General features: G+C 51.4%; 2 protein-coding genes across 2 annotated transcripts in view; one reads left to right on the top strand and one right to left on the bottom strand.

Annotated features, from left to right (window-relative positions):
- STK24 (serine/threonine kinase 24) overlaps positions 1-4,525 on the top strand; it is a 43,029-nt gene extending 38,504 nt beyond the window's left edge. The window contains 4 exon segments of the mRNA XM_049778636.1: positions 618-747; positions 1,134-1,202; positions 1,529-1,665; positions 3,374-4,525. Of these exon segments, the coding sequence (XP_049634593.1) occupies positions 618-747; positions 1,134-1,202; positions 1,529-1,665; positions 3,374-3,410 (373 nt within the window). The 3' untranslated portion in view covers positions 3,411-4,525.
- A 2,951-nt stretch (positions 4,526-7,476) lies between these two features.
- FARP1 (FERM, ARH/RhoGEF and pleckstrin domain protein 1) overlaps positions 7,477-24,907 on the bottom strand; it is a 204,533-nt gene continuing 187,102 nt past the window's right edge. The window contains exons 21-29 of the mRNA XM_049778518.1: positions 20,762-20,892; positions 17,330-17,398; positions 17,057-17,146; positions 16,232-16,314; positions 16,029-16,141; positions 15,271-15,437; positions 10,402-10,509; positions 10,056-10,207; positions 7,477-8,891 (exon numbers count right to left, since the gene is read on the bottom strand). Coding sequence (XP_049634475.1) covers positions 8,816-8,891; positions 10,056-10,207; positions 10,402-10,509; positions 15,271-15,437; positions 16,029-16,141; positions 16,232-16,314; positions 17,057-17,146; positions 17,330-17,398; positions 20,762-20,892 — 989 coding nt within the window. The 3' untranslated portion in view covers positions 7,477-8,815. The remainder of the gene's footprint in view (positions 8,892-10,055; positions 10,208-10,401; positions 10,510-15,270; positions 15,438-16,028; positions 16,142-16,231; positions 16,315-17,056; positions 17,147-17,329; positions 17,399-20,761; positions 20,893-24,907) is intronic.

Genomic DNA, 24,907 nt, shown 5'->3' with positions numbered 1-24,907 from the left:
AGGCATAGGGGACCACATGGAATGCCTGGATTTGAACCAGGGTCCATCTTGGATCAGCAAATGCCTTACTGTTGTACTATTTCTCCAAGCCCCTGCCATCTTTTGATGATGATCTCTTTTATTGGTTTTCTGAAAATGGGGTGTCGGTGGGGCCTGGGTGTGAAGACAGGGGCCTGGGAGGGTGGGGCCATGGTGGGTGAAGCCTGGGGGCAGAATCAGGCTGTGGGGCGGGGTCTCAGTGTGGTCTGAGTGTGGAATGGGGTAGTGATAGAGGTGGAGATTGGAGGCTGAGAGTGGGCCTGGGGCTGTTGAGCTTGGTGTGAGCCCCAGAACCCCAGAATCCCCTCCCTCAGGAGATGGTGGGTCTTTTGTTTTTTAGTTTTTGGGCCACATCTGGCTGTGTCTGGATTACTCCTGGCTCTGCGCTCAAAAATTGCTCCTGGCAGGCTTGGGGGACCATAGGATTTGCTGGGTATTGAACCCGGGTGCATCCTGGTTCGGCCATATGCAAGGCAAAGGCCCTACCGCTGTGCTATCACTCTAGGCCCCTTGGTCGATTGAATATACTGGGGTGAGCAAGAGGCCCCTTTCCTAAATCACTTTTCTTCTCTGTTCAGGGAGACAGACGTGGATGGCCAGGCCTCGGGGGGCAGTGACTCCGGGGACTGGATCTTCACCATCCGAGAGAAGGACCCGAAGAACCTGGAGAATGGGACACTGCAGCCCTCAGACCTGGAGAGGGGTCAGGTGTGGTTCACTTTCCCCTTCTCCCTGTACCTCACCCTGTGGGAATTTGTGGACACCCTTGTACCCCTAATGTTGCCTTGTCCTCATGCACACTCAGATAGGACCCCAGTGTGGGCACGTTCTGTGGGAGCACAAGGAAATTCGTGGCTGCTGGTTCCCAGACAGCCCATGGCTGGTTTGGGTGCGAGTGTTTGGAGGGTCTTGCTAGCAGTGTGGCTACTCCTGGAGAACCTGTGCTCATTTTTGGGGCCACTTTCTTGCCCACACCTTACCTCCCTGCCTCAAACTCTCATAGCCCCCAAGTGCCCACCTATGCTCCAGAACCTACCACTGACCGGGGTTTCCGCTGCTGCTGCAGGGGTGACTTGTTGTTTCTGTCTCCCCAGATGAAGGACATCCCGAAGCGGCCTTTCTCACAGTGCTTATCCACCATCATTTCTCCTCTTTTCACTGAGGTAAGGCCGTGGCGGGCTGGTTGCCAGATGGGCAGAGATTGGTGGGGGGATCCCCTTTCAGGAAACTCGGTTGCAGCCTGGAGTTTGCGTGGAGTTGGGTTGGCAGCAGCTCTTGGTCTGCCATGTGCCTGGCACTGAAGGGATTTCAGTCATGACTATCGCTGGTGTTGGGCATGGGCCCCCTACATGCTCCCTGCTCCAGGGGTTCTCGGTCCTCAACTCAGTGCCCAGAGCAAGCCCTCCACCCCCATGTATTCAGGGTCAGGGAGAGAAGTGCGGGGACCCAACCTCAGCTGGGCCTCACCACTCTGCACGTTGTGTTCCAGCTGAAGGAGAAGAGCAATGCCTGTGGCGGTAACTTGGGGTCCATCGAGGAGCTGCGCGGGGCCATCTACCTGGCTGAGGAGGCTTGTCCCGGTATCTCAGACACCATGGTGGCCACACTGGTCCAGCGGCTCCAGAGGTGACTCAAGGCGGCGGGGTGGGGGATGCCATAATGGGATGCTGGGGACACACCGCCATGACCAGAATCAGGGCAGCAGGAACCCGAGGGACAGCAGACTGGGGTGGGATGGAGTGTGGGGGAAGGAGAGTCCAGAAGGGGCAGTGAGGACCCGTGTGACTCCAGCCAGGGTCTTTGCTTGGCTTGTGATGGTCTAGTCACTGTGATGGGCACAGCCTGGCTCTTGGCCAGGTGAATTCCCCCCATGTCCACATCACCCCAAGTTCACTACGCACCCAATATCCCTGCCATCCTCTGTCCCTTGTCCTTGCTTTCCTGTAGCCTCACTGGAGATATTGTCCACACCTGGCTGCGCTCAGGGGTTACTCTTGGTTCTGCTCTCAGAAATCCCTCTTGGCTGGCTCAGAAACCATATTAGATTCAATCTGGGGATCGAACCCAGGCCGGCCATATTCAAAACAAACACGCTCCCCACTGTGCTATTGCTCTGGCTCCAGTTACTGCCATTTTTATATCACCTGCATATAACCATGCATGGGTCATTTGGAGGGCATTTTTAAATTCTAGCTGAACAAATGGTGCCGTAAAACTTGAGTGTTTTGTGCAAGTGTAATTCCGGGGCTGGAATTTTTCATATTTAAACATGACGGTGTTTAATGTGTTATGTTCCAGCTTTGCTAAGCGATGTCACAACTTCTTTTTCTCTCTTGTTTTTCTTCTTTTTTTTTTTTCTCTCGTGTTTTTCATATTATTAAGTCACCGTGAGGTAGAGTTAAAAAGTTGCTGATAGTTGAGTTTCTGTCATACATTGTTCCAACACCCATCCCTTCCCTCACCAGGACATTTCTGGCCACCCAGGTCCCAATTTCCCTCCTGACTCCCAGCCTGCCCCTTTGCCCTATGGCAGACACTTTTCTTCTTCTTCTCTCTCTCTCTCTCTCTCTCTCTCTCTCTCTCTCTCTCTCTCTCTCTCTCTCTCTCTCTCTCTCTCTCTGCCTCTCTCTGCCTCTGTCTTTCTCTTTCTCTCTCTGTCTCTCTCTTTCTCTCTCTATGTCTATCTCTCTCTCTCTCTGTCTCTGTCTCTCTCTCTCTCTCTCCACTTCTCTCTCGTGCCTACTGTCACTTCCTTTCAGTTCCTACTTCTTGTTCATATGTCACTGTGTCTTAAGACCCTCCCCATTCCTGTTGCTGAGAGTGACCAAGTCTCCAGGAGTTGTTGGGCTGGTTCTGAGACCAGGCCAGGAAATGGGCGGCTTGAACAGGCTGCAGAGGTGGATCTGCTGAGTCTCATCTCCCTGGACCTGGAACTGGACCTTGCCTCATTGGCTAGTCTTGATTTTTCTGTCTTGGGCAAGTTGGTTTGGGGACCACACCCATTGGTACTCCAGGCTGACTCCTGGCTCTGCACTCAGGACTTGCTCCTGGCAGGCTCAGGGGACCCTATGGGATACTGGGGATCGAACCCAAGTGGGTCACATGCAAGGTCAGCTCCCTCCCTTCTGTGCCTTGGGTGAGTTTTCCTTTCATGGATTCACCCAGGACAGTGTTTTCTTTGTGGGGTTCTTTTTTTTTTTGGGGGGGGGGGATGTTGCTTGTTTCTTTTTTGAGTTGAGCTGTCCAGCCACAGCAGTCTTTGGGCTCTTGTTGGCACTTCTGCCCCAAGGTGAGACCAGCATTGTTTGATTTGTTTCTGTTTCTTCCTCCCTAGATACTCGCTAAGTGGCAGTGGATCTTCGTCCCACTGAAATCCCGTCGGCATTTGGGGCTTTGGTTCCCCCCCTTTCTTCCCTCCTCCTCTGTTCAAGTCAGCCGGAGCCTCTGCCGATGCTGCGGAACAGGGAACCTCTGAGGAGAGGCCCCCTTGCCGTGGGCGGGTGGTGGTGGATACTTGCTGCCTCTCTCCCTCCTACCCACTTACCCACCCCGCTGGCCTCGGCCGGATGTGGTCTCCGAAGGGGTGGGTGGGTGGGTGGACCCTGGACCACGGCTTCAGTTTCTTATTCTTCATTTCCAAGTTCTAACCTTCATGCACCTGTCACAGAGAAGTGTCTTTGCAAATGCAAACCCCGAAATGTCGATTTGGAAATCACAAGGCGACTGAAGAAATGAAACCTCAGGTATCCTGCTTTAAGTGGAGGCCCCGGCCTCTCGCCCGGCCCGGGGCCTCACCGGTGGATTTGTGTACAGTTTGTATATAACCTCATTTTTACCGAAACCCTGTGGGCACACATAAAGGAATCACTGTGTACAAAAAAAAAAAAAAAAAAAAGAAAAGAAAAGAAAAAAAAGTGGCCCTGTGCTTCTGTAGATAATGTCTGTGGAGTAAATATTTGACAGGCCCTCACTCGCGTCTCTCTCGCCTTGCCTTTTATTCTGACCTGTATACATTGGGATGGACGTGACCAGTGATTGGGGTTTTATTTGGTATTTGCAGGGTTTGCCATTAATAATAATGAATTTCCCTTCTCCCCCCGGGAAACACTCCTGTTGGTACCTCAGCCACTGCACACCACCCTCGCACATCTCCCTCTTCCGACCCCCTCAGCGCCACTTTTTGGTACACTGAGAAGCCGATTCCTCCTCCTCTTCCTCCTCCTCCTCCTCAACGGTACTATTTTGTATATGTTTCCAGTGGGAAGCCCTGTCGCCTCCCGAAGCTTTAAAGTGATTTGCTTCAGTTCCTTCCGGACGCTGCGCTGTGCGCTCATCTTAGGACCCTTGTTTGGAATCGTGCCACGGGGCCTCGCCACCCTTATTCCGTTTGCACCTTGTAGCCACGTCCACAGAGCATCTCCCCGCCCCCCCCCACTCCCCCCCCCAACCTGTCTGAATAGTCCCACCAATAAATTTTATAACATGCCTGCTGTGCACAGCCTCCTTGAACCGGGTCTTGGGAGAGGGCGGCACCCCACCACAGCTGCAGGAGGGCACCTGTCAGTTCGGTGACTGTGCGCACCCGGGCGCTGCAGAACAGGCTTGCACAGGGCTCACTCTCCAGTAACACAGTCGCGCCCCCTTCCCTTGTCTGCAGAAGCATTGCAGGAGTTGGTTATGTGGGGCTGGAGTCATAGCATAGCGGGCAAGGTGTTTGCCTTGCACGTGGCCCAGCTGAGTTCTACCCCCAGCATCCCATAGGGTCCCGGAGCATGCAAGGAGCAACCTCAAATGCTGCCTGGTGTGGCCCAAAAGCAAACAGGTGTTTACTGGTGACTAAGATCTGAGAGGTCTGGATTCCATCCCCCTCACTACACTTCACAGAAAGCTGGAAGGAGTGACCCCCCCCCCCCCAGGAAACACTTTAAAAATCATTGCACTCTTCCCAGGCTCCTCGAAAATCTCTGGTTTTACCATCTACAGCAAGCATGCACCTGGTGGGCTGCCAGCCGTGAGGACTGTTGTCTTGGGCCAAGAGAGAAACTGTCTGCCCCGGGCCAGCAGCACGGTGCGCCTGTTGTCAGCACCCACTTGGCCCCCATCATCGGTGTCTGAATCGCAGCCATCTCAGCTGACAAGTTCTGGCTCGCAGCCCAGGCAGCGTGTGGTCTGGCTGTGCCCATGCGCTCTTGGCTTCTCAGTGTGGCGGGTTTTGACCCAGCATAGGGGATGTGGTGGGCAAAGGGTTTGGGTCCCTGAGACAGTCTGCCTATGACCTGTACAGGCCAGATGTGACTCCTGGAATCAAGGGGCTTGAATGGAAAGTGACACCTATGAAATTCCTGGAAGTAGATTTGGGCTTTGCTGGACATTTTTTTTGGGTTTATTAGAGGGGTACTGAGGAGCTAGGGCAACTGCATGGGGTGTGTGTCTCAATCAAGGAAATCGGGGTAAATGCAGGGAATGCTAAGCCACTCTCTGCTATGAGGCACTGGTCAAAAATTAGCTTTGTCTCTGGCAAGAGAAAACTAGAGGGGTCAGAGTGGTGGCGCAAGCAGTAGGGTGTTTGCCTTGTATGCGCTAACCTAGGACAGACTGTGGTTTGATCCCCTGGCATCCAATATAATCAGTCCCCCAAGCCAGGAGCGATTTCTGAGCACATAGCCAGGAGTAACCCCTGAGCATCACCAGGTGTGGACCAAAAACCAAAAAATGGAGAAAGCTGGAGAATGGAAGTCTTGTCCTGTGGTGGTTGGAGGCTGCCTTTCTACTGGATGGGGAGTGAGCGGAGGGAGGATAGATCATGGGTCCAAGGTGATTGATTGGCTAGAGACCTTCCACAGATCCCCTAGCCCTGGCATGGGACCAACTGTGACTACTGATGGGCAATTCTGTCCACTCCTTGCCAAACAATTGGCTTTCTGGCCTATACCCAGTGTTGGATACCCCTGGCTCCTTAGGGAGTGTCCGTTCGCCTTTTCAGGCTGGCAGTGCCTGGTGACTTGGCCTAACCCCTTTAGGAAGGGAAGGCAGAGGGCAGTGGCCTGAAGCTGTTGGGTAGTTTCTTCGGGGGAGAAGGGCGGGGTGTGTTCCAGTGGGGGTGGCAGGAACTGAACCCAGGCCTCCCGCATGCCAAGGGAAGGTCTAGAAGGATATGCTCGAATCCAGGCCTGAGAGGTTGGGAGGTAAAAGAATTGCCCTCAAGATTGTTGTGTATGTAAATCACCAAGGTTTGGGCAGATCAAGTGAGTTTACTAGAGGAACTTACTGGGCTGACAGGATAGAACCGGACTGCACTTTCCTGTTCCCCAAGGCTGAGCTACACGGTCTCTCAGGCTCAAGCCAAGCACCTTTTTCTGAGGGGCACTGGCTCGACTATTTCACAGAACATCAGTTCCAGAGCTAGAGATGGTCTTCCTGGTTTTTCTCCTGTTGCCCATTGGCTGCACTATGGGGTCTGAGGTTTTGGCTCTGTGAGTGGCTCTTTGCACGCTGCCTTGCCCACCGTGATCCCTGATACCATGGTCCTCCAAGCACATTTGTGAGTGCCCATGTCCCCCTAATCCTAACCTGCTGGAGCCCAAAGATTAGTTACGTTATGCTGGAAAATCAGGACAGACCCCATGTACATTGGAACCAGGAAGGTTCATGGAAATGGCTTTTATGTGTGCAGTGGGTGGGTAGGCCAGACTTGTCTTCCAGCCCTTGTCCTTGGCACCCCCAGTGTCTTCCGAGTGGTATCATGGCCGAGGGGGGGGGCAGATGTAGAGGGCAGAGCTTTTGTATGTGACTTTTTGTGTCCAAATCTGGGGGAGCTCCCCAGCTCCCCCAGAACCTGCTGGAACCCCAAGCTGGAAGAGGAGAAGTTCTGCAGATGCTTTGGGACCACCTGGAAGTCAGCTGAGAAACTCTCTCCTCCCCCTACCAGGGTTGTTTTCCTGACTCTCCTCTGCACCCCCACAGTGATCCATTCTCTATGGCAGTGGTCGGCAACCTTTTTTTTTTCAGCTGAGCCAAATCTTGCCAAAACCACGATTGAAATTTATTTTGAGCCACATAGGACGTGCACTGACAGAGGCTAGGCGCAGAGTCCTGACTCCTGGAATGGCCGCACGGCACACAGAAGAGCCAAATTAAAAGTGGAAAGAGCCACGTGGCTCGAGAGCCGGAGGTTGCCAACCACTGTCCTATGGGATGCTGAGAAGCCCCTGACTTGGCTCTCTGCCCCGCTTTGGTCTTCCCTGTGCTTTTGTGTGAAGCAACCACAACATTTTGGAACGTTCTACACATTTTAGAACACTCTGGAACGAGTTGTCCCAATTTCCAGTTCTCTGTCAACCAGTTCCTAACTCACCCTGCCCGCCCTGCTGATGGGGATGGTGGGGACCCAGGTTCTGGCCTCCCTGGAATCGGAAAAAAGACAAGAGACAAGGTGGCTGATTTTTGCCTTCAAACTTCAATATGCTGGATTGTGGCGTGAGGTATTTTTTTTTTTTATTCCCTTTCTTCGTTAGTACTCGCAACCATCTGGTATATTATCGTAAGGCAAAGGTTGAACAACACAGCGCAGGCTCGCAGGGAGGGGGGGTGGGCGGGAACCTGCCCCGGACTTGTTGGGGGGGGGCTCTGGGGGGACACATCCATCCACCACAAGGCAGGGGTGGCCCGGCTTGCTCCTTCTTTCAGCAAGGCCCTCCCTATCCTAAGGGAATAGCGGCCACTTGGCGAACCTGAACGGACGGCCCAGAACTTTCTGGAACCATGTTCCCTGTGTGACCCGACGACTTGTCCGGGATGGGGAGGGATAGGATGGGGTGTGGATGGGTAGGGATACACCTGGGTGCCCCATGCTTGGGGCGAGGCAGGGTAGGGGGAAGTATAAGAAGAGGAAAGACGGCTGTGGTCCAAGCCAGGCTCCACCCCGTCTTACTAGACTTATCACTACCACTGGAGGGGCAAGGTCCTGGGGTGTGTGTGGGGGGTTGGTACCCTCCATCCAAGCACCGTCTAGACCACGACACTCCACCACAAGACGTCACCACGAGTGGCCCCGCCGAACGGGTGGCCAGACAGCTATTGCATGCTTGTGACAGACACAGCAACACGGCACAGCCCTCCCACCCACGGGCTCGAGGTCCCTGCAAACCCTCCGTGGCCCAAAAGACGGAGATAGATGTGGTCGGTCTGGTCACTCATACCAATGGGCCGGGAACCTTGTTGGTTGAGGGGGGGTCAGGGGGGCGCTGCGGACCACTGACCCGGGAAGGAAACATCCTAAGCTAGTGTTATAAAAAGTAGAAAGACTGGGGGAAAAAAAGGGAAATCTGAAAAATGATCTCGTTTGCTTGCTTAAGACTGTGACAGGGATTATATTGCCAACATTCAGGGAAGAAAAATCCTGTTATTTTTTTTTTGTCTTTTAGTTTTTGTTTTTAAATGCAGCAGCCTACCCCCACCCCCAAAATGTTCCTTTTAAGAAAAAAAAGAGAGTTTGCCCTGTGTGGGTGGAAGGGTGTGCCCGGCCCTGCGGGTATTTGGCACTCTGGGAATGACAGGGTTAATACTGGCACGCGTGACATCCCACACTCCCCCACCCACCCAGGGGCCCCCAGACCCGACAGAGGAGACCCAACATAGAGGAGGCCGCTGTTGAGAACTGAACAGCTGGAAAGATGAGTTAGAAAACAGTTCCGCGGGGTCCAGCCTCGGCGCGCCAGGGCCTCGTGGGCAGCCAGGTAGGAAGGTCCTGGGGGGTGGGGGCATGGCTCGGGCCCCCTCAGTACCCGTGGGACTCCCTGTGGGCCAGGGCACGGGAGGCAGAGCAAGTGGCACTTCGGATCACCTCCATCCACCTGGAAATGAGAGGGCACATCGAGTTAGTGCTGGCCTTTCCACCTCCCGCCCCCACTCCTTAGTGACACAATAGAGGCATAGAGGGGGCCAGAGAGATAGCACAGCAGGGAGGGAGGGCTTTTGCCTTGCATGTGGCTAACGCAGATTCGATTCCCAGCATGTCCCCATATGGAGCCAGCCAGGAGCAATTCCTGAGTGCAGAGCCAGGAGGAACCCCTAAGTGCTGGGTGTGGCCCCAAAACAAACAAAAAAAAAATAGGGCCGAATGATAGCACAGCAGGGAGGGTGCTTGCCTTGCACGTGGTCAACCCAGGTTCCATCCCCGGTGTCCCATATGGTCCTCAGAGCCCGCCAGGAATGATTCCTGTGCGTGAGTAACCCACGAGCACCACCAGGTGTGGCCCCAAAACAAAAAAGAATTGGGACAGAAACTCTAGGCCCCCAAAGCAAGGCTGGGCTTGGGGGTGGGTTCCGTGGGACCCCTTTTTGTGTGTCATGGTCCTAGCTCCATGCCTCCCTTTGGCGATGGTCTTGGAGAAGGGACCTCGGATGTCTAAGAAGCATTCTTGAGGTGGTGGAATTTGTGCCCCACGGGCGTGGGTGGTAGAGCTAAAGTGGGGTACAAGGTGGGCAACGGTATCTGGACATTCTGGGTCCTCAGGCCTTACTCTTGGTTTGAGCTCAGGAATCACTCGTGGTGAGGGTTCAAGGGATCCTAAGGGATGCTGGAGATGGAAACCCTGGTTGGCCATGTGCAAGGCAAGCGCCCTCTCCACCATCCATTGCTGTTAGGGGGTTTCAATTGCCTTCTCACCTGGCCTGTAGTGCGGTTCATGGTGGAGTCCCCAGCCTGTGTGGGGGTTTCGGTATCAAGTTTGCAGGTGGGTGTAGCTACTTCCCTAGGATGCTCCTCCCCTCTTTTAGGGATGTTGGCAGTGGTTTCAATGGGGCACTCACAAGGGAGGGAGGAAGCGCCCATAAATTGGCATGGGCCAAAATGATTATTGTGGTTCCAGGGTTCCACAAGGCCTGCCTTGTTGCCCTCCACTCCCCACATGCCTGCTGAGAAGCATTTCCTCTTCCGATATGAACCATAGGACTGCTAGGGTGACCCCGAAGCGCCCTGTGGGACGGAGCCCGTGCACCTCGCTCCCGGTTAGTACCTCTCGAATGTGTACTCGCTCTCGGCCCGGAAGTAGTACACGTGTGACTTGAAGTGCAGCTTGAACACGTGGTCCTTGTGGATCTCCTCGGCCTCCGAGGGCACCGTGAGGGAGTAGCCGAGCAGGGGCAGGCTGGCCAGGGGGTGGCTGTCCTGCAGAGGATCCCAGTGCTTCTAGCAACCTTCAGCAGTGCATGGCACCCACCTCCCCAGGAACCGCTCCCCCCCCCCCCCCGTGCATGGATAAAGCAGCTCTGGATGAGCTGGGACCCCCTACACACACACACACACACACACACACACACACACACACACACACACACACCATCATCCTGTCTGTGCCCTACCTGGTGTGATTTGTAGAAGAAGAGGCAGAAGTTGGTGAAGACCACCCACAGCTTCTGCCAGCCGTTGCTGTTCTTGAATTTCCGCAGCAGATTCCCAGAAAGCTGGTTCTAAAAGATGAGGGGCTCTGTAAGGGCATGGACCCCGCCAGCGGTCCTTGGAGTCCCCATACGGAGCCGGGGTGTGGCTGGGACTTGAGCCCAGAATGGATGGCAGGTGGGATTTCATACCAGGCTCAGAGCACTGTGAAGTGGGGTCACTACGGAGTGGGGGTCACTATTGAGTGTGGGTCACTGCTTAGGGGGGTCATTGAGGTCCTGCCACTTGTCTTTGTCTCCGGGACAGTGACCCCTGGGAAAGCTTCCTTGAAAACATGATAGTCTAGAAACATGATGGAGGACGTGGCCTCTGAAGACACTGGCCATAGTGGGTTCAGGAAGGACAGGGATGTATGGGAACCCCGCAAACAACTCCCTGATTTGCCCAGTGCCCTTGGGGAAGAAGGAGGCCCAGGATACTCGGGGTACAGTCAGCTGATGACTGGACTGGTACACTATCTTACTACCCCCCATGTGACTGGCAAAGGGAGATCCTTGTCTTAAAGTATTAGAATGAGCTTCGGACACCTCTGCTTGGCACTGCTGGCTCCAGAGTGGGGAGACTGGACCACAGTCCCTCTAGGAAGAGGCCAGTTGTCAGCTAAAGCCAGACTGATCTCATCCGCCACCTAGTGGCCAGGCCTGCTTCCTGCAGGTGGTGAGGTTCAGCACTGCAGAAACCCAATGAGCCCCTTAGATTCTTTTTATCTAAACTTTATTTGTTCATTGATTGATTGATTGATTGGTTGGTTGGTTGTTTTTTGAGTCACACTCAGCGGTGCTCAGGGGTTATTCCTGGCTCTGCACTCAGAAATTGACCCTGGCAGGCTAGGGGACCATATGGGATGCCGGGATTCAAACCACTGTCCATCCTGGATCGTCTGTGTGCAAGGCAAACACCCTACCTCTATCCTATCTCTCTGGCCCCTTCTCTTAATTCTTTATTTATTTGGTATTTGGGTCACACCGGCAGCACTCAGGGGTTCCTCCTGGCTCTATGCTCAGGAATTGCTCCTGGCAGGCTCAGGGGACCATATGGGATGCCGGGATTCAAACCACTGTCCTTCTGCATGCAAGGCAAAGGCCTTACCTCTATGCTATCCTCTGGCCCCTCAGATTCTTAACTCTCTCCTGGGCACCAGATCGAGGTGCCTGAGAATCTTTAGGCTACCTTAACACCGATTGGAGGCCTCCTCATTAAAAAATATGGCTGAAGAGGACCAGTCTATGGTAGGATCTCGCCACAAGAGATGGAAACGATCGCTCTGGACAAGAAAGGAAGGAAAGTGATAGGCATGATACCCTTTTAGTGTCTTGAAAAGGAAAAAATGGAGAGTGAAAGAATGAGAGTGAGTGACCCAGAGGCAGCAGGGGAGGGAGGGTGCGAGGGAAACAGGACATTGCTGGTGGAGAATGTGCCCTGGGGAAGGTGTTAGACATTGTCTGACTGAAACTCAAATCATGAGCAACTTTGTATCTGTTAAAAATAAAAACCAGGGCCCGGAGAGATAGCACAGCAGCGTTTGCCTTGCAAGCAGCCGATCCAGGACCAAAGGTGGTTGGTTCAAATCCCGGTGTCCCATATGGTCCCCCGTGCCTGCCAGGAGCTATTTCTGAGCAGACAGCCAGGAGTAACCCCTGAGCACCGCCGGGTGTGGCCCAAAAACCAATAAATAAATAAATAAATAAATAAATAAAATAAAATAAAAACCAACTGTATTGTGAACAAGCTTGTAACCAAGGTGTTTAAATAAAGTAACTTTTTTTTTTTGGATTTTGGGTCACACCAGCAGTGCTCAGGGACCATATGGGATGCTAGGATTCGAACCACCATCCTTCTGCATGCAAGGCAAGCACCCTACCTCCATGCTCTCTCCAACCCCTAAATAAAGTAACTTTAAAAAAATTTAATATAATGGGGCCCGGAGAGATAGCACAGCGGTGTTTGCCTTGCAAGCAGCCGATCCAGGACCTAAAGTGGTTGGTTCAAATCCCGGTGTCCCATATGGTCCCCCGTGCCTGCCAGGAGCTATTTCTGAGCAGACAGCCAGGAGTAACCCCTGAGCACCTCAGGGTGTGGCCCAAAAGCCAAAAAAAACATTTTTTTTTAAATGGCTAAATGGGCCACTTTGCCACAATATAAAATAGTCTGGAGTCTATGCTAGTACTTTTCCTGTTCTCTGTCTGGGCCAGCTGGAGTAGTTACCTGTTCCTTCAAATGCCTGCTCGGTACCCCAGGGACAGGTAAGTGCAAACTGAAGGAAAACAGGGTGCCCTTTTTCCTGCCACTTCTACACACAGAGCCCCCAAACTTTTGCTGAAATCACCGAGAACTGAGCCAGCCCCTCAACACAGCAGCCACCCCATGGTCTAGGCCAACATCTCCCTCAGGGCCAATCTGTGGCATTGCTGTGACAGACAGCGGCCACCATAAATTCCTTGTAGAACGGAGCACTATTCTTGAACTGTCACTCCAGCTGTCACTTAAAGCTTTTTAGCAGTTACTGTCTTCCTCCCGACCAGAACTTTCCTTATTCCTGGACCAAATCCTCACGCTGGTTTTATTTTCCAAGGTGACCGAGCCCCAAAGATCTACTGGTCCCCCAAAGGTTCCTTTGCTGTAAGACTCTTCTCCACACCTGGTATCTTTTTTTACCACGAGCCGATCACTAGCTCTCCTCACTACAGGAAGACCTCATTGCCCCCAAGGAATTCCCACTGTCAAGTGAGCAAGGACCACAGCAGGGACGTCCCGTCCTCACTTGCTCTGGAGGGACCCCAGGTGCTCATGTAAAGTGACAAAATTCAGCTGATGGGAAGTCTGCAAATCAGAATTTTTTTTTTTTTTTTTTGTGGGGTTGGGGGAGTAGTGGGTTGTTAGACTACACTCGGAGGCGCTCAGGGTTACTCCTGGCTTTCTGCTCAGGAATCACTCCTAGAGATGCCCGGGATTGAACTGGGTCAGTTGTGTGCAAGGCAAGTGCTTTAACCCCTGTCCTATCACTCTGGCCAGCAAACGAGAATTTTGAAAAACTGGAAATCAATTATTTGGACTGTGCAAAATAGCTCACTAATGATAATAAAAGAAAGGAAGCTTTAAGGCTGCTGGTGTGGCACAGTGTAGGATACCTGCCACTCATGTGTGAAGCCCCATAATACACACACACACACACACACACACACACACATGAATGAAACACACCTCTTCCCTCTTCCTGCCTCTCAGATACATAAGGCTGCAAATGGCGCCCTCTAGCAGCTATTATTTAGTAGTAGACGGAAATTCAATAAAAAAACGATAAAAAGAGCGAGTGCATGCATCAAGGTAAAAGCACTTGCCTTGTACAGACAGCCTACTTTGGTTCCACCTTCAGCACCCCATGTAGACCCCAAAGAGTGATCACTGAACACTACTGGGGGTGGCCCCCAAACTAAAACAAACCCAGCTTCATCACTGACAGGCAGTTCTCAAACAGCTGATTCAGAACCCCCAGGGATTCTCCATCCCAAATTGGAAATGTGGGGGCTCTTCCCAGGGCAGCCAACTATACGTAGGGGTTACTTCAGGCTCTGTGCTTTGAAATCATGCCTGGGGAGGCTCCAGGCATCGAACTCAGGTCGACCTTATGCAAGGCCAATGAACTCTCTTGCTCCAGCCCTGGGACTTTTGTTTTCTGTTGTTGTTTGTTTCTCCCGCTCTCCTGGTTTAGGAATTCAGGACCTGGGCTCAGAGACCAGTGTCTGGACCGTCTAGCCTAGAGTCACAAAACCTGGTTAGCTGCTTCCAAATGGGTCAGGCTCTGCTGCCTGAGGACTAATAGGGTGTTTACTTTAGCCCTCCTATTTTCTGAAGAGAGATGATGAGTGTGACAAGGCTGGAGAAGGCTTTGAACAAAGGGGATTCAGTCTCTACTTGAGAGCCTGACTCACACCCACCCACACTCAAGGATTATGAGAACCGAAGCCCTCGGGCCTAGGACCAAGGTGTTTCCAAGCCACCAATAAAGCCACTATAAAGTATTTTCTCACTCTACAATTTCCCCATAGGCAGAAGGTGTTAGCTCAAAGAAACTGCAAAATGTACCCACTAATGGGCAAGACCCCTCTCCACCCTGTGTTGCTGGAATAGAAAAACTAGGTGGATCTGAATGTTCTACCAGATACAGTCCCTTCACACAAAGTTGAGTCAGCAGTGAGTTGGGACTTCAATCCTAAGACATGATGTGATTTGTGTGCAAATGGAAATGGGCCAGTTGTGTAAATAGTGAAGGATGAACTACTTGCATTAACCAATACAATGCTTGAGTTGTTGAAGCCTGTAAACTCTATATAAACTGCTTGCAAATTTAACTCAGGGGTCCTTGTCAAGACTCCATTGGTTAGATGAGACTTGGACCTTGGCTAGCTGAATAAACTCCCTTTTGCATCTTGCATTATGGGAGGTAGTCTATGATTCTTAGCTTGACTTGGGTGTCAACTTGGGCCCTTACAGATGAACCCCACAAACCACACTCATGCAGGCACAGCCCTCTAGCTTGCTCCAAGCCCAAACTCGATTACACATATACCAACAGCCTCTGCCCAACGAAGGGCTCAGTCCACAATAGAAAAAACTCAGTGTAGAGGCAGTATGCCACATGCCTTCTGGTTTTGGCTTGTCAATGGCTATATCTAGAGCTCATGCTCAGAAGCCTGGCATGGGGTCTTGGCTATGTCCCTGACATCACCTGAGGGTGTGGATCCGCCCCATGAATAGCCACGCCCCCCACTCACCTCCACTGCCACGCTGAAGTCCACCATGGACACACTGGTGTTTCGGTGCCAACAGACGTGCACCATGGTGTTGCCACGGTGGGGGGCCTGGCGCTCCAGCGAGGTTCGTGAGGCACTCAGGTCGTCTTCTGACTCCTGATCAGCCACTCCGGTCTCATCAGGAGACTCTACAGATAAAGTTTTTTTTCTTTTTGGGTTTTTTGGTCACACCCAACAGTGCTGAGGGATCACACCTGGCTCTACGCTCAGAAATCGCTCCTGGCAGGCTCAGGGAACTATATGGGATGCTGGGATTCAAACCACTGTCCTTCTGCATGCAAGGCAAATGATTTACCTCCATGCTATCTCTCCGGCCCCGCAGATAAAGTTAACCCAAAAAGCGCTTCTGATCTGGGGTTCCCAAAAGAGGGGAAACCTCGTCCCCTACCCCCTTGGACCTATGAAGCAGAAAATCACACACAAGTAGCACTCTACAGGGCATCCATGATAAGGGCATCCTCCTAGCCTTCTGATGGGTCAGGACCCCACATCAGCATGACCTCCCATCCCTCTACCATGGGGCCCCAATTCCCCTCTCCATCCTCAACCAACGTTGATTTAGGTGGAAACCTGCTCCCCCATTTTCATTCACTTCAGAAAACCCAAGGGGCTGAGCACCTGCACTGCATGCTGGACACCCAGGGGCTACTCCAAAATGAGAACCCCCACACATGGCATCCACACAAGGACAGAATTCCCCCCCCCCCCCCGCAACTCACTGTTGTCAGGGGGGCTGCTGGCCAAGAACTCAGGTGTGGTGCTGCTGCTCTTCTCGGCTAGATCGATGGCCATTTGTATGTCCTCAACCCATTTTTCCATCTCAGACCGAGAGCTGAGGAACACAGGGATGGACCTTGGTCAGCTCTGCCCCCCAGCTGCCATCAGCACAGTGGATGGTTGGGCAGGCAGGGCCCCAAGTTACCTGGCGGCCACGATGATGGATTGGCGCTGGCCCCGCAGGGTCAAGCAATGGGGCACACCCCATTCCTCTTCGCTCTCCTCCAGCTGGGGATACAATTCAAAGTTAGTGGCCAGAAGCTAGCTCCCAAGCTGAACACTAGCAAACAAGCCCCAAACTGGCTGGGCCGCTCTACAGAGCGGGAGAGGGCTCTGGGGGCAAGAGCTGCAGCCCAGGAACTAAGGAGTCTAAGGTGGACAGTTCACCATGGAAAAGACAAAGGAAAGGTGAGAACCGATGTTTTCTGAGCAGTTCTGAGACATGTGCAACCCACCATGTACTTCCCAGCAGAGCTATGGCCCCATGCATATGCCAACTCGAGAGCACAGAGTCCGCTGGTCCCTCGGCACGCTCAGCAATGGCCAAGGTGGAGTTCTGTCCTGGGTCTGGTCTCAGGGACACCCACCTCAGGAGAACCATATTCCAGGAACACCCCCACCAAGCTACAGTACTGAGATCCTATCATATGGCCAGTCTGGGCTCTGTTTTGTTGTTGTTACAAATCCAGCTATGCTCAGGACTTATTCCTAGCTCTGTACTCAAGAATCACTTCTGGCAGTGCTTGGAAGACCCTGTGGGGATGTCAGAAATCAAACCTGGACTGGCATGCAAGGCATATACTCTCTCTACTATGCTATCTCTCCAGCCCCATCTGCTTCTTGAGGGAACGCTGTGCCCATCTGCAGGGAGGAACCCCCATATTAGCATCCCCCTGGGCAACCCTAACCTGGCCCATTTCTGCGAGTGCACATGGTATTCTAACTCCCTGTGCCCAGCCTGGCTACTTACAGTCATGCCGTAGAGTGGGAGCTGTCCGTGCACTTTGAACTGATTGCAGGCCGTCAGCCCTCTGCTTGTGTACAGCAAGACGTCATTGAACTGGAAGGAAAGGACAAGAACGGCTGAGAGGCTGCCAGAGAGCAGCGTATGCAGAGTGTGACGCTGTTTCCTGTCTGACCTTTCAACCAGTCCCAACACCTCCTCCAGATTTCTGGGTCGTTTCCTGAGGCTCCCACTGGGGGTTCCAGCTCATCACAGGACGGGGTGGTTCTCCTCACTTACCAGGAAGAACATGCGCTGCTGGAGCCCCTTCCCGGACAGCTTGCTGAGGCTTCCCAGTCGAATGAATTCCTGCAGGGCAGAGAGAAGGGCTTGAATGTGGGACACTCACCCAAGTGTTCCAGGTGGGAATCCTGGCTTCCAAACTTGACTCCCTTTTATGCTGAAAATTCCAGCCACAGGCTGAGCCAATCCCTGACACCATATCCAGTCCCCTGAGAATTGCTGGGTACAGCCTGAAAGCCTCCAAGCATCACTGCATGGCATGAGTAATTCCTGGCATCAAGTCCTGGCAGCACAGTGTCCTTAGTTCACTGAGCCACCTGGTGGGCCAGTGGGGACCCCTGCAAGGAAACACTCCCAGTGATAGGGCAGGAGAGGCAGGAGAGAAGTACAGGCATTTTGTTTGTTTGTTTGTTTTTTGTTTTTTTGGGCCACACCCGGCGGTGCTCAGGGGTTACTCCTGGCTATCTGCTCAGAAATAGCCCCTGGCTGGCAGGCACGGGGGACCATATGGGATACTGGGATTTGAACCAACCACCTTAGGTCCTGGATCGGCTGCTTGCAAGGCAAATACCGCTGTGCTATCCCTCCAGCCCCAGCATTTGCTTTGGATGCAGACAATTCTAATTTCTGATTCTCGAAGAGTGCGGCGGGAGTGATGATCTGAGCACCAAGTCACAAATATCCCTCAAGCACCTTCAGGTCCCACCAATTGGCAGGGAAATAGCTCAGGGGGCACATATCTGTCATATTCGAAGTCCCTGACTTTGACCCCTGATTCCACGTAGCTCCAAGGAATGCTAGGTGAGGTCTTCATTGGTCCTGAGTACCACTGAGTGAGCCTCTGATGGTCCCAAGCAGTAGCAGCAACATTTCACCATCTTGCTGCACCAGATCATTGAATCACTGGACATGTGTCACTGGACACTCTTTTGAGGCTCCCTGAACGCTGCTTTGCAGATCACCCAGCCCCTGTATACCCAGTTACAGGGACTGTAATATTACTATGCTATGAAGTAGTTTTTACTACAATATGAAGCCTGCCAGCCAGGGATGTCCATTTGCTGCACTGGCAGGAAATGTCCAGGCTCACATCCCAGCCTCCCTTGGCATGTGTCTTGGCATGGTGCTGGAGTGAGGAAGAACTCCAGCTGGAGAAACAAAACAAAACAAAAAAGTCAAATCCAGGTTAATATGAAGTTCTAGAATCTTCTCCCAGAGTTCAATTTCTGGTACTCTGAATCCAGACACTGCCCACCAGAAGGAAGAACAGGATTGCTTTGAGGAATACTTCTGTCTCCAGATGCTCTCTTCAGAATATAACCAAGGGGGTGCTGGAGTGATAGCACAGTGGTAGGGCATTTGCCTTGCATGCCTCTGACCTGGGATGGGCCCAGGTTCAATTTCTGGCATCCCATATGATCCCCCGAGCCTGCCAGGAGTAACTTCTGAGTACAGAAAAGTAACCCCTGAGTGCCACTGGGTGTGGCCCCAAACAAAACAAAACAACAAAAAACCCCAGAATATTTCCAAGGGGTTAGAGACAGTACAGTGGGAGAGACACTTGTCTTGCATCCTGCCAGCCCTTCTTCGAGGCCCTGGCACCTCATATGGTCTTCTTTTTTTTGGTTTTTGGGCCACACCCAGCGGTGCTCAGGGGTTACTCCTGGCTGTCTGCTCAGAAATAGCTCCTGGCAGGCACAGGGAACCATATGGGACACCGGGATTCGAACCAACCACCTTTGGTCCTGGATCGGCTGCTTGCAAGGCAAACGCCACTGTGCTATCTCTCCGGGCCTCTCATATGGTCTTCTAAGCATCACAAAAAGTTATTGAGCACAGAGCCAGGTCGAGGTCCTGAGAACCACCAAGTGTGGCCCTCAAACGAAAGAAACAACAAAACATACAACCAAACCCATTACCTAAAACAGTATGGAGGGAAGATCCTGTGATGGTCCAGACCTGGTCACACAACTATAATCTACTTCTTGTTTTGACCCTGAAAATACTCATTCTGAGACCCTGAGCTGCAGTGGGCAGCCAGACCATCCTAAATCCAGGCTAGCAACCTCCTAGGCTCTCCTAGGTACCGTTCCAACTGAGCCTGGTCTCCAGGTGTCCGTGCCCAATGTTGGCCCACCTGGGACCACTTATCAAGTCTCATGCAGCAGAAGAGTCACCCGGTTGAGCCCTGCCCAATTCCTTACTCAGAAAGTGACAACACAGCCTGATGATGGTTTTGTGTAGTCACTGTTTTTTGGGGGGTACTTAGTATTCACAGACCTTTGGGATCCACCAACTCACACACATTAGATTTCTCTGTGCTCAAGGCAGCTGCAAAGAGCAGGACAGCTCAGTCCTCACACATTGCACATAGCATGACTCAGCTCTTTCTTTGCTGAAAGAGTCTCTCTGAGAGAAAAGGCTGCTGACATTACTTTGGAGATCTACCAAGTAACATAAACTAAAGAGCTGCGGGCCTGTGGGTCGTACATCAGCGCTGTGATGTGGAGAGGGTGTTTGTGGAAAGCTGTCACCACTGAAGGGCCAAGACAGATTCTCAGTAAGTCACGAAGACTGGGAATGAGAGACCCGGATCCTGACAAGCTAAAAACCCTCTTGTTCCCAATAAACATGCCTGCAGGGATAACAGGTGCTTTCTATGTCAAGGGTGTCAGAGGGCCAGGGAAGAGCCTGACTTACAGCACAAGATGAAGGAGGGAGGAATAGAGAGATGGTCTGTGAATCAGGGGACATATTGGGCATGTGTTCAGCCCTAGTTCGATGCCCCGTACTACCTGGCCCGTGTGCATTGTGGGACCTGCACTCCTGAAGGTGTGTGAGCACCCTGAAACAGCTTGGTATTCCTGGTACTGCAAGACCCTTCCAGAACCATATCCTTGGACCCCCACAAGGAACTGCAGGCCCGGTTATCTGATCATCTGCTCTGTGGAGTGTTCCCACTTGAGCCCATCCATGCAAATGTGTGTATGCCTGTTCATCAGTGCAACATCAGTACTACATCTTTCCCACTTACCTACAGCATCTCTTCCCTGGATTCAGATCATCCAGATCTTAAAAAGAATCTTTTTTTTTTAATTTTCCTTGCTCAGTTGCCTAAACTTTACTGAGCTCAGTGATTTCAGCTTCCCCAGAGTCATGGGAGGTTGGAGGTGAAGCGAGCCTGCACTGTGGGGCAGCAGCCTCCAGGGGGCTCCACAGGAGGCTGTGTTCCTGAGGAGGGTCTGGGGGTTCATGAGGGTCAGATATAAAGTTCAGAGTGCAGAGCTTTGGCTCGACATACAGAAGGCTCCATTCTCAACCCCTCGTGATGCAGAGCGTGGCCTCAGAACCCAAACAAAACCCAAATAGAAAAGGTCTTAATTAAGTCAGCTCCACTAGGTCTTTCTGGCCATCAGTGGCTTAGCTTACCCTTCCCGGGACTACGAGATTGTCGATACCAATCAAATCCTTCTTGAGCTCATGAAGTTTCTGGAAATTCTCCATCTTGATCATTGTCCCATGCAGCTGGGCCACCATCTCCGTGATCTCTGCCAAGGCCGCTAGGGGAGGAAGCAGACATGGAAACGCTAGGTTTCATGGGGTCTTGCTGAGATGTGGGGCTAGGTTTCCCATTGGGAGAGCAGTCATCCTTCTTTTTTTATATCTTTATTTAAACATCTTGATTACAAATATGATTGTGATTAGGTTTAAGTCATGTAAAGAACATCCCCTTCACCAGTACAACATTCCCACCACCAATGTCCCAAATTTCCCTCCATCCCACCCCACCCCCACTGTACTCTAGACAGGCTTTCCAGTTCCCTCATTCATTCACATTGTTATGGTAGTTCTCAATGTAGTTATTTCTCTAACTGCACTCACCACTCTTTGTGGTGAGCTTCATGAAGTGAGCTGGAAGTTCCAGCCCTCCTCTCATTGTCTCAGGATTGTTGCAAAAATGACTTTTATTTTTCTTAAAACCCATAGGTGAGTGAGACTATTCTGAATCTCTCTCTCTCCCTCTGACTTATTTCACTCAGTATGATAGATTCCATGTACATCCATGTATAGGAAAATTTCATGACTTCATCTCTCCTGACGACTGCATAATATTCCATTGTGTATATGTACCACAGTTTCTTTAGCCATTCATCTGTTGAAGGGCATCTTGGTTGTTTCCAGAGTCTGGCTATTGTGAATAGTGCTGCAATTAATATAGGTGTGAGGAAGGGATTTTTGTATTGTATTTTTATGTTCCTAGGGTATATCCCTAGGAGTGGAATAGTTGGGTCAAATGAGAGTTCAATTTCCAGTTTTTGGAGGAATCTCCATATCGCTTTCCATAGAGGTTGGAGCAGTCACCCTTCTAAGTGAAATGGTGCCACTTCCCTATTTTCAACAAGTAAATGGGGGCCCTTCCAGGATTGATTTTACCATATCTCCCACCAGATCCCTGTGTACATGCTGAATGTGGCAACACACTGAGCACAACTGTCCAATGAGCATCACTGGGGGGCAGGGAGATGCAGGGACCTGTAAACCTGAACTCTAACTCCAGGGCAGACCTTTTCTTCTACTCTTTCTCTATCTCTGAAAACTGCAAGTCCAGTGAGCAGTGGCAGATCAGGAAAGCATAGGGATGGATTCCACAAGGCTCCAACTAACTGCCAGAATCACACTAATATACAACCACAGACCTCCCAGAAACTTGGGGCATCCTCCTGACAAGACCACGCACTAGGTCGAGATGGTTGCCAAATTTTAAGCGCAGCAACCAACTTTCCTCTTGGGGGGAGGAACCTCTTCTCTAGCTGAGGAACATTCAGGATGTCAAAGGAGATCATGTATTATTAGAAGAGGTGTGAGGCATCAGCTTCAGAGCAGCTGGGCAGGAAGAAATTTTGGTTAAGAAAGCAAGAAATAAGGGACTGGAGTGGAGTATTTCAAGACCCTCAATTCTTGCCCCCTTTCTTTTTTTTCTTTCTTTCTTTTTTTTGGTTTTTGGGCCACACCTGGTGGCGCTCAGGGGTTACTCCTGACTATCTGCTCAGAAATAGCTCCTGACAGGCATGGGATTTGAACCAAAACCACCTTAGGTCCTGGATCGGCTGCTTGCAAGGCAAATGTGCTGTGCTATCTCTCTGGCCCCACTTGCCTCCCCCTTTTTTTGTTTTGTTTTGTTTTGTTTTGTTTTTTGGGTCACACCCGGCGGTGCTCAGGGGTTACTCATGGCTGTCTGCTCAGAAATAGCTCCTGGCAGGCACGGGGGACCATATGGGACACCGAGATTTGAACCAACCACCTTTGGTCCTGGATCGGCTGCTTGCAAGGCAAATTCCGATGTGCTATCTCTCCGGCCCCTGCCCCCTTTCTTAAGGAAGCATTTTTGTTTTTGTTTTTGGGCCACACCTGGTGATACTCATGGGTTACTCCTGGCTATGCATTGGCTATGCTTGGGGGACCATAATGGGACAACTGGGAATTGAACCGAGGTCTGTCTTAGATTAACCGTGTGCAAGGCAAACGCCCTACTGCTGCGCTATCCCTCCAGTTCCTTAAGGAAGCATTTTTGCTCTTTTCCTGGTCTTGTTGATTAAATGCCTCCCCCACCCCCTGAGGTTCTGGCTCAGTTTGAGCCACAGTGACAAGCTCCAGGCCCAGAGCTGGGATTCCCCATTATCTTATTAGTCCAATAGCAACAAACTCCAAAGTGACAAACTCCACAACCTTATCTTCATTTTTTATTTGCCATACCTGGTGCTGCTCAGGGTTGACTCTTGGCTTTGTACTCAGGAATCACTCCTGGCAGATTTAGGGGACCATATGGGGATATGGGGATATCCCTGGGGAAAAACCTGGGTCAGCTGCATGCAAGGCAAGTGCCCTACCTGCTAAATTATAGCTCTGGCCTGTGAACCCCATTTTCCGACCTTCCATTTTGTCCAGTAACCTGTGATAGGGCACACTGGTTGGGATGGGAATGCAGAAGGTCCAAGAGGAAAAAGCTGTAGCTCTGAGTTTACCAGGGAACAGCTTAGGAAATGCAGTCAGACACCTCTGTTTCTTCCCAGCCTCTGACAGAGGCTGAATCTGAGGTTTTGAATCATGGAGTAAAGTTTTTCCATCTTGCTATCCATGAGAAACTTTTTTCACTGAGGTTCCATTTAGTAACATGTACCTGGGGAAAATCTTCCCCTGTGAACATGGGTCACTCAACTGTCCCCACTTACAGGGCTGTACGGCACTGGGTCCCCAAGTTGGGAGACCTCAAAACAGCCAACAGATAATGTTGGCAGGACAGGACAAGGTGGGGAAGTGTGAGACTCTTCCCAATTCCCAGGGTCAGGCATCAGTTGAGTCTGGGAAGGCTGCATCCAAAGAGGAGGAATGGGATATTATGGGGAGGGGGTCCAAGACCATAATAAATTCTAACAAAGCCATAAGGCATCTCAGCCATTTCCGATCCCTCCCCAGGACAGCCCATGTCTCCTTTAGGGCTGGGTCTTCTCATGAGTTGTCTCCCAAAAACCGAGCCTGGGAAGGGTTCAATTATGACTCTAGAGGCCAGCCAGGTCATTTGTCTTGGTCAAGCCAGTCACCATCCCCCTGTTTTTATAACTGTCCTGTTTTTTCTCTGCTCTTAGCTGAAAGCTCTGTCAGCTTTATGAGAACCCTTAAGAAAAATGCTGACTTTTTCAGCCTTGTTTCTGCTGCTCTGCCTCTGTGTCCTATTCCATTGTCTCTTTGTCTGTCTTTCACTCACCCATACATATTCTTCTATCTTCTAGAATGATCTAGAATCACTTGCCCCATTTGGCTATCCAGACCAATTCTTCCTCCTTCCTTCCTCTCATGGGTTAAACTTTAACACCCATTCTTTCTGAAAGTCTCTGAAGCTCGAAAGGATGACCGGAAGTCCCACCCATCATGCACAAGGCATTTCCTCTACAGTCACTGCCCAGCTCTGAGGGTCTCTGTGCCCACTGGAGGGTTCTATCGTCATCTCCTAATCCTTTCTTCTACTGTTGACATCGCGGACAGCAGACTCTCAACACTTCTCTGTTATGTGAGGCTGGCCAGGGGTCAGAACATGAAGAGTTAAGACAAAAGCCTGAGTGGGACGAATGGCTAAAGAAACTGTGGTACATATACACAATGGAATATTATGCAGCTGTCAGGAGAGATGAAGTCATGAAATTTTCCTATACATGGATGTACACAGAATCTATTATGCTGAGTGAAATAAGTCAGAGAGAGAGAGAAAAACGCAGAATGGTCTCACTCATCTATGGGTTTTTTGTTTTTTGTTTTTGTTTTTTTTGGTTTTTGGGCCACACCCGTTTGACGCTCAGGGGTTACTCCTGGCTATGTGCTCAGAAATCGCCCCTGGCTTGGGGGGACCATATGGGACGCCGGGGGATCGAACCGCGGTCCTTCCTTGGCTAGCGCTTGCAAGGCAGACACCTTACCTCCAGCGCCACCTACCCGGCCCCTCATCTATGGGTTTTAAGAAAAATGAAAGACATTCTTGCAATAATAAATTTCAGACACAAAAGAGAAAAGAGCTGGAAGTTC

This window comes from Suncus etruscus, chromosome 8 (genome assembly GCF_024139225.1).
Source record: "Suncus etruscus isolate mSunEtr1 chromosome 8, mSunEtr1.pri.cur, whole genome shotgun sequence".
Lineage (NCBI taxonomy): Eukaryota > Metazoa > Chordata > Mammalia > Eulipotyphla > Soricidae > Suncus > Suncus etruscus.
This window is presented reverse-complemented; position numbering and strand designations above follow the sequence as displayed.